This window comes from Muscardinus avellanarius, assembly GCF_963383645.1.
Source record: "Muscardinus avellanarius genome assembly, chromosome: 9".
NCBI lineage: Eukaryota > Metazoa > Chordata > Mammalia > Rodentia > Gliridae > Muscardinus > Muscardinus avellanarius.
In genome coordinates, this window is record NC_137795.1 from 739,416 (window position 1) to 748,757 (window position 9,342).

The 9,342-nt window shown below is 44.9% G+C and overlaps 1 protein-coding gene across 1 annotated transcript in view; it reads right to left on the reverse strand.

Annotated features, from left to right (window-relative positions):
- Positions 1–8,891, reverse strand: part of SEPTIN7 (septin 7) — a gene marked incomplete at its 5' end in the record, with an annotated part of 98,054 nt that extends 89,163 nt beyond the window's left edge. Inside the window, 2 exon segments of the mRNA XM_080701526.1 lie at position 8,828; positions 8,830–8,891. Coding sequence (XP_080557652.1) covers position 8,828; positions 8,830–8,891 — 63 coding nt within the window.
- Between the last annotated feature and the right edge of the window lie 451 nt (positions 8,892–9,342).

Genomic DNA, 9,342 nt, shown 5'->3' on the forward strand with positions numbered 1-9,342 from the left:
CTGAGATCATCCATTCCCTTTACAACTGCTCCACCTCTGTCCGTGGTTTAGTCCTGACCTGGTGCCCTATCCATCCCTCCAGTGACCAGTAGTATAATGATATCCATGCTGATCACTCTTAAAATCCTTCAATAATAAAGATATTTTTTGCTGGGTATGGTGGCACACGCTTGTAATTCCAGCATTCAAGAGGCGGAAACTAGAGGATCACAGTTCGCGGACAGCCTCAGCAAGTAGTGAAGCCTAACTCAGTGAGACCCTCTTTCAAAAATAAAGACTAAAAGATAGGGCTGGGGGTACAGCTCGAAGGTAGAATGCCCCTGGGTTCCATCTCCAGTACCGCAAAAAAAAAAAAAAAAAAAAAAAAATTTATCCTCAGCACAGCACACTAGTTCCTGTTTACCTAACCCTATAGACTTATTACCTGACACTAACATGATTTCTCAGCCAAAAATAAATAATCTTTCACTTCCTCTCCAGCTAACCACTCCTCCAACCTTTAAAGATTCCCCTTCTACAGTATGGAAAAGATATCCTAGCCCCATTGCATACTCTACATACATTTAATTAGATTACTGATTGTTTATTACGTACAACAGGCCTGAGGATACCAAAGAACAAAACAGTTCTTAGAGTAAACACAGAGAAACAGTCACATGTAATATAGTCTAACTTATTAAAAACAAGCTGGGCGTGGTGGCGCACGCTTGTAATCCCCGCGCTTGGGAGGCGGAGACAGGAGGATGGCGCAGGTTCGAAGCCAGCCTCCGCGCTGGCTTAGGAGACCCTGTTTCAAAAATATAAAATAGGTCTGGGAGTGTAGCCCGGAGGAAGAAGGGCTTCCAGGAACCCCAGTACCACCAAAAAAAAAAAAAAAAAAAAAAACGCCTCACCAGTGTGATAGTATAATGGGATTAATGGCTTTACAAAGTGCAAGGAAACTGTCCATCCCTCCTACCCCTTCCACCATGCGAGGACCCAGGATTGATCTTCTCCAGAGGAAGGCAACTTGGCCACAAGCCTCAAAAACTGTGAGAAATAAATGTCTGTCCTTTATAAATTATTGAGACTGAGGTATTTTGTTATAGTAGTGTGAGTGGACTAAAACAGCACATAGTGGATTTATGGAACTTATAAAATGTCTTTATTTTATATGGAGTAATCCAAGATATACTAATTAGGGGGGTGAGGTGAGAGAGAATGTATTATGTTACCAAGGGGAGGGGATGGCAGGACATATGTTTTTTACTTCCACATGCCAAAAATAAGTGAATTAATATACTTGGAAGAACACATAAGAAGCTGTTCATATAGACTGCCTGACGAGTAGAAAACTGGATGACTTAGGAGTAAGGAAGGATTTGCACTGTATCTTTTTAACATCTTAAATTTTGAACCAAGTGATTATAATCTTTCAAAAGTAAACTGCCAATAAAACAAAAGCAATTTCAGAAATGAAAACACAAGCACTGTAACTTCCAGGAGGGTAGAGACCATAGCTGTCTCAATAGCACCATTTCTGATACTTTTTGGAGGCAAGTATTTTGCTAAATAAGCAAAGTTTATAAAAACTCCAAACTACCACTGGAGAAATATTTCAAATACATTTTATAAAGAACAGCAAAACTACCAGGCATGGTGGCACACCCAAGTAATCCTAGCACTTAAGAGTCTGAGACAAGAGGATCCCAAGTTCATGGCCAGTCTCAAGCAACTTAGTGCAGCCCTCTGCAACTGAGTGAGACTGTTTCAAAATAAAAAAGAAAGCCTGGCATGGTGGCACATGCTTGTAATCCCAGCATTTGGGAGGCTGAAAAGGAGGATGGCAGGTCACAAACTGCCTCACCTACTTAGTGAGGCCCTTTGTAACTCATGAGACCCTGTTTCAAAATAAATAAAAAAATAGGGCCGGGGGGTGTAGTTCAGAGGTAGAATGCCCCTGGGTTCCATCCCCAGTACCACAAAAAAATTATAAAAAATAAAATAGGGCTGAGCATGTAGCTCAAAGGCAGAATGCCCCTACGTTCAACACCAGTAGCAAATACACACACACACACACACCCCAGTAAAAATGGCGGGGGACCTTCAACCAGAATCAAAGATTTTAGGGCCCCATCCCAAGCCTACTGTTTATCAAACTCTAGAACCCTAATAGACTCTATAATTAAAAGTACCAAGATATTTTTTTGTATATTTTAAGTCTTACATAATAAAAAGGAGCAGAAAACAATCTTTTTTTTTTTTAATTTTTTGGTGGTACTGGGGGTGGAACCCAGAGGCTTTCTACCTCCGGACTATACTCCCAGCCCTATTTTCTATTTTATTTGGAGACAGGGTCTCACTAAATTGCTGAGGCTGGCTTCGAGCCTGTGCAATCCTCCTGTCTCAGCCTCCTACGCACTGGGATTACAAGCGTGCGCCACCACTCCCGGCTAGAAAAAAATCTTTTAAAAGCTACTCAGAAGCTAAGTGTGCTGGCATACAACAGTAATCCCAGCTCTTAGGAGGCTGAGACAGGAGAATCTGAGGTTCAAGGTTAGCCTCAGCAACTCAGTGAGGCCTTAAATGACTTTGTGAGACCCTGTTTCAAAATAAAAAAATAAATAAAATAGGGCTGTGGTACAGCTCAGAGATGGAATGCCCCTGGGTTCAATCTTCAGCACAATAAGTAAGTAAGCAAATTAATAAGTCTACTCCCCCCCCAAAAATAATTTCCAATAGTCAAATATATATACTCCCTCCACAGACTCAATATCACACGTACATGTACACCAGCAAAGCTTTTTAAGAATAAAAATCTTTTAGACATCAAATAAATGGTTACCTGGAATAACTGCAAAGGGGCATCAAGAAACTCAAGAGCTGGGCATGGTAGTACATGGCTGTAATCCCAGGACTTGGGAGGCTGAGACAGGAGGATCACAGGTGCCAGCCTCAACAACTTAGTGAGATTCCCGGCAACTTAGTGAGACTGTTTCCAAATAAAAAATAAAAGAGAGCTAGTGGTATAACTGAGAGGTAGAATGCCCCTGGGTTCAATACCCAACACCACAAAAAAAGGGCAGTGTCAGAGGAGGAGAAGGAAGAAGCAAACTCCAAGATGGTAGAAACATTAGAAATGTGTTGTGTATCTTGATTAGAATAAAGGCTACAAGATTTGCATCTATTTATGTCAAAGTTCACTAAACTGCTAAACTAAATACATAAAACCTATACACTTTATTGTTGAGAGCTGTACCTCAATAGTTCCATAATTTGGTAAGCACTTAGAAATGAAGGTTCCTTGGCCCTTCTCCCAGAGATTGTGAATCGGTGCATCTGTAATGGGAGCCGGTTAATCTGCATTTTTAACACAAGGCGTGGTTAACCCTTCATGCATGAGGATCCTGAGTTATACTTTGGAAAACACTGACCTAAAATAATATATGTTCAGTAATTACCAATATAACATTTTGCAAAAAAAAAATGAGTGATAAAATTACAATGAAAATAAGTTTGGGGATAACTAAGAATACTAAATGGCTGGAGTCCCAGAGGAGGAACTATGAACTGAAGTGATTAAAACATCTTCCACATCTCCCTCAATCCTTCAACGGCTCTCTATCACCTAGTGTGGTGGTTCTCATTTAAAGACAATTCTGTATCCTCCCAACCCCCACATGATCTGTGACATGTCTGCAAACACATTTTCAGTGGTGCAACTGTAAAGAGCACAGTGTTACTGGCATCTCAGTAAGTAGAAGCCAGGGATGCTGAAAACACCCTACAATGCACAGGACAGCAATCTACCCCCAAAAGGTATCGTAAAACTCTAAATGTCAATATTTGCTGAGAGTGAGAAACAGACTTGGAGTTTTGCCTCAGATGAAACTACCAAAAGTACTCAGTTACTACCCCCAGAGTTAAACAAAACAATAGATAGAATCAACTACTTCTATCTTCAAAAAATCCATGTTTACTTCTGGATCAGTTTGGAAGAATGGAAGAACATCATCTTTATATTCTGTATAAAGCAAGTAAATACAAAATAAAAAAACAAATATGAATACCCAAAATGTTTAAAACTTCAAAATAATGTAAACAGAGCCAGACATGGTGGTGCAGCCCTGCAATCCCACACTAGGGAGGCTAAGACAGGGGAATCATAGGTTTGAGAACAGAAGAAAGTGGAACTTTCAGCAAGCCAGCAATCCTGTTTCAAACCAAAAAAAAAAAAAAAAGGAAAAAAAAGGTGTAGCTCAGAGATAGAATGCCCCTAGGTTCAATCTACACCCACACAAAATCATCATCATCCTCATGATGTAAGAACCCCATGCTTCTAAGTGCTTTTTAAGTTAAAAAACACTGACTTAAAGCTTTAGCATAGCATCTAAAATCTCCTTTAGCTGATCCCACTGAGATTTTTTTATTTATTTTATTTTTTATTTTATTTTTTGGTGGTACTGGGGATGGAACCCTTCTACCTCCAGGCTACACTCCCAGACCTATTTTATATTTTATTTGGAAACAGGGTCTCTTCAGCCAGCACGGCTGGCTTCGAACTTGCTCGATCCTCCTGTCTCAGCCTCCCAAGCGTGGGGATTACAAGCGTGCACCACCATACCTGGCCCCACTGAGATTTTTTAAACTACTGGTTACTACAGAATAGTGTAACCCACTGTGGTTTAAAGTGTAGTCTGAGCCAGGCGTGGTGGCACACTCTTGTAATCCCAGATTTGGGAGGCTGGGACAGGAAGACTGAGGTTCATGGACCGCCTCACCTGCTTAGTGAGGCCGTTTGCAACTCAGAGAGACCCTGATTCAAAAAATAAAGAATAAGCCAGGCGTTGTGGCACACGTTTGTAATCCCTGCGCTTGGGAGGCTGAGACAGGAAGATTACACAGGTTCGAAGCCAGCCTCGCTCCTTAGTGAGGCTCTCAGCAACTTAGTGAGACCCTGTTTCCAAATAAGGTATAAAATAGGTCTGGGAGTATAGCCCGGAGGTAGAAAAGCCCCTGGGTTCTGCCCCCAGTATGAAAGAAAGAAAGAAACAAAAGGAAAGAAAGAAAGAAAGAAAGAAAGAAAGAAAGAAAGAAAGAAAGAAAGAAAGAAAGAAAGAAGCGAGCGAGCAGAACTGGGAGTTTAGCTTGAAGGTAGAATGCCCCTGGGTTCTATCCCTAGTATTGCAAAATAAATTTTAAAAAAAGTAAAATGATGCTGAAGTTGTAACTCAGAGATAGAATCCCCCCCCCCGTTTCAATCCCTAGTACCACAAAGAAAGAAAGAAAGAAAGAAAGAAAGAAAGAAAGAAAGAAAGAAAGAAAGAAAGAAAGACAGCCCGCCCCAGTACTGAGGAGGCTGAAACAGGAAGATCACAGATTTAAGACCAACCTCAGGAACATAAGGAGACTCTCGGCAATCTAGCCAGATCCTGTTCCCTAAACGAGAATAAATAAATAGAAAGGGCTGTGGATAGAACTCAAAAGTACAGTGCTATTGGGGTGAATCTCTGGTACCACAAAAAAAAAGTGTGATCTGGGAACTACTGGGCCATTGTGTGTATTGCAGATCAGTTTTTGTCAGAAGTACAGAATTATGAACACAGAGGTGGGGGAAAAAAGTATTTGGAGGTGCTAGGGGCCTCAAACCCGGGGTCTTAGATGACACATGTGAGGCAATAACTCCACCACTGAGCTACATCCTCGGCCCCAGAAATGGAAAATTTCAGAGCTGAAAAATTTCATGCCTATTAGACCTAATAAAAAGTTGGGCTTGTATTTTGTCTTTTTTATTCCATCTTTAATTTTAAGGAAAAAAAATGCCATGGTATCAGTCCACGGTGGACTAGAAATTTAAAAGGGAAGGAATCAAGCAAGCAAGGAAGAAAGGGAAGGAGGGAGGAGGCCAATCATCAGTTTGAGAGGCACTAACTTCTCTTGACATACATCTAATAAGTGGCGAGGTCAAGATCTGAATCCGTGTCTGACATCAAAGCCCTTGTTCTTAATCACTATAGTGCACACTTCCATTATCATAAAGATTTTGAACTCAAGGCCCTATATATAATCTCTACCTCTAAGGAGCTGGACTGAGTCACAAGAACTTCTGTCGGTCCTATGGCCTCCAACACTGAAAACAAGCCAAGCTACCTCTCTGGTCCCTTTTCCTCAGATTCAGGCTCAAAGCTCAAGTCTCTAGACACATGATGATGCAAAGGGACGGGAGAGACGACAAGGGCACAGAGACGCACACATGTGATGTCAAGACCCACTAGGGGCCTGAAACCTGCCGTCAACAAGACACTGTGGTAGAGTCCAACTTTCTACACTTGATAGTATACTCTGACCAGGCAAATCAAACTCACACACTACTTCAGAATTCTACTCCGTAACACAATTTTACTACGTCAGAGTCCATCACACAATAAATCTTGTTATCTGCAGTCCAAGCTTAGCACAGAAATATAGGCAGAAAATTATGTTTCAAAACTTATTAAATACATAAACCCATCACTAAAGTTAAAATTACAATTTTCAACTTCTAATAAAAAGTCAAAGGTGGGTTTTAAGTCAAAATGTGAGTAACACGCTCTACAACCAACTTCCAAAATACAGAATGTAGTAGATATGTATATATCAAATTAGATGTCCAACACCAACCTGCACTATACACTATCTTCATTCTCTGTGGCATCATGTGATCACTCCCCATTACTAAGACCTTAAAATGCCACAAAATCTTGTCTTCCTCCCCAAGCCTTGTTGTTGTTATAGCATATCCCTTTAAACTGTTCTGATATCTGTTAGTAATCTTTGCCTTTCTCAGCTTAGCTTAGACACTTCCCCCAGATCATTTCTACTGTACAAACCCAACCAACCAATTTTATAAACTTCTAAAACATAATATATTGGTCATACTATCTTTCATGTAGTCATGTATCAAATATCTTATCTCTAAACCAAACGTTGTTAAAACTAAATTGGGAAAACATATCTTTTCTGCAAACACCAATTTAACAAATACTAATTAAATTCCTGTTATCAATTATGAACTTCAATTCTGTAAGCCTAAGAGCACACTTTTGGGGGGAAGAAGAGGGATACTGGGGATTGAACTCAGGGATACTCCCCAGCCCGATTTTATTTATATTTATTATTTATTTATTTACTTAGAAACGGGTTTTCTGTTACTGAGTCTCACTAAGTTGGCTCAGGAGGCTGGCTTTGATCCTGCAATCCTCCTGTCTCAGCCTCCCAAGACTGGGATTACAGGCATGAGGCACCACACCTGGCAAACACAGAGTATGTGTGAGTGTGTATGTGTGTGCGTGTGCGGGGGCAGTACTGGGGATTGAACACGGGGGCCTTCTACCTCAAGCTACACCCCCAGCCCTAGTTTTTCTTCTTTACTTTGAAACAAGGTCTCACTAAGTTGCAGAGGGCCTAAGTAGCTGAGGCTGGCCACAAACCAGCGATCATCCTGTCTCAGCATCCCAAGTACTGGGATCACAAGCGAGCACCACACGCTGGGCTAAACACCAATATCTTTAAAACTGTGTTAAGAGGACCTGGCTCCATCATTTTGTCTTACCACAGAAGGACAAAGTGCTACGAAGCCAACTTATCTACGTTGCTTCCACATTTATTTCATAGCTCTGTTCAACCCTATCTCTAGTCCCACCCACTGAACAGCTGGGTGGGATGAAAGATTGTTTCCTGTCCCCTTCCCCCACTGCACACACCATCCCATGCTCCCCGATCTTTGGAGGGATAGGAATAGAGGCAGCAGAAACCGGCTTAGTAACTGTTTATGTCCATCATTTAGTCTATCAGGAGTCTGCAGCCTCAAGTGTTTCCTCCTTAAACTTTATGGAGAAAAGAAACCTAACTATATACCCATCACCTGCAAGCACACAAATATGCAAAACAAGTGAAATGCTTCTGAATCTAGATTACCTGTTCATTTGGATTCTCAAGAGCACTCTGGAAGATATTCTTCCATTTCATCAAAACGACAAAGCCAAAAGAAATAATTCTTAAAAGTTCAACTACTTTAACCTCGCAAGAATTTGAGTAATACGTTATTGTTTCAGTAACTGAGCAAAACACCTGGACGTCAGGTTCTTTCCCTACCACTATAAAAACCTGTATTTGAAACAGTGTACTCGCAAACAGTAACTTAGCAAATGGAAATATGTTAGAAAAAAAAAAATCTGAGCTGCTTATTTCATACGGTACGCACAGTATGAAATGGAACTCAGGAGTGGAAAATGTGAATGAAATGGCCTGTTCTTTTTCCAATATGTGGGGGAGGGAGAAAAATGAAAGGGCTTCTTAAGAGAAATAACTAAGGATGCTAAAACTGCTCTCAAAAATTAATTTCCTTAAACTTCACCAGCCCGGGTCTCCACTCCCTCCCTTTTCCAGGGACCCTTTCCACCTCCTCCGGAGGGCGCCCTTCTCAGACGTCCTCTTTCCCCTTCCCTAAAATGTAAGCCCAAAGCCCAACCCCAGCCCGGATCCCGGCCTCCGGCCTCGCCCGCCAGGCCCCGGCCTGCCCGGCTTCGCCCGGGGACCGGCCGCCGAGAGGCCGGGCAGGGCGGCGGCGGCTGGAGCTGCAGGAGCGGGCGGCGCATCCTCTGCCCCCGGGCCGCCGCCGCCCTGCCCGCCGCCCTGCCCGCCGGGGACGCGGCCGCTCGGCGGGGCGGGGGCCGGGGGCGCCGCCCGGGCTGCGCGCCCCCGCTCGGCCCGGCCCTCCCCGCCGACCCGCCGCGCTCAGGCCGACCCCAACTGTCAGCCCGCGCCCGCCGCCCCGGCCCCCGGCCCGCGCCCCGAGGCTGAGACTCACCCATGGTGCTGCCGCAGCTGGCGCTCCTGTCCTCGGCGGCGGCGGATCTCGCACTGACCGACATCCCCTCCCCCGCGCCGCCAGCCCGCGCCGCGCAGCCGCGATTCTCCAACGCCGCCTGCGCCGATTGCGCGGCCCGGCCGCCCGGCGCCGCCGCCCCGCTTACGCTCCCGCCCGCCGCGGGCCCCGCGCCCCGCCCCTGCGCCGGCGCTTCCGGCCGGCCCCGGCCGCCGAGATCTCGCGAGACTTCGCCGGCCGCGCCCGGCGCCCGGCGTGACTTCAGCGGCGCCGGCCGCCATGTTTAGGTGGCCGCGCCGGGCGCCTCCGAGGTCGCGGGCGGGCGGGCGGGCGGGCCCGTGTGTGTTTCCTCGGTCCTGCCCTCTGCCCGCGCCACCTCCGTGGGCGCAGCGCCGGGGGCCCGGGAGGGAGCGGCCCGCGGGGCTCGAGGGTGGGTCCTGCCCGTATTAAAGATGGCCGCCCGCGGGCCTCGAGCCGCCGTCGGGGTCTGGCGAAGG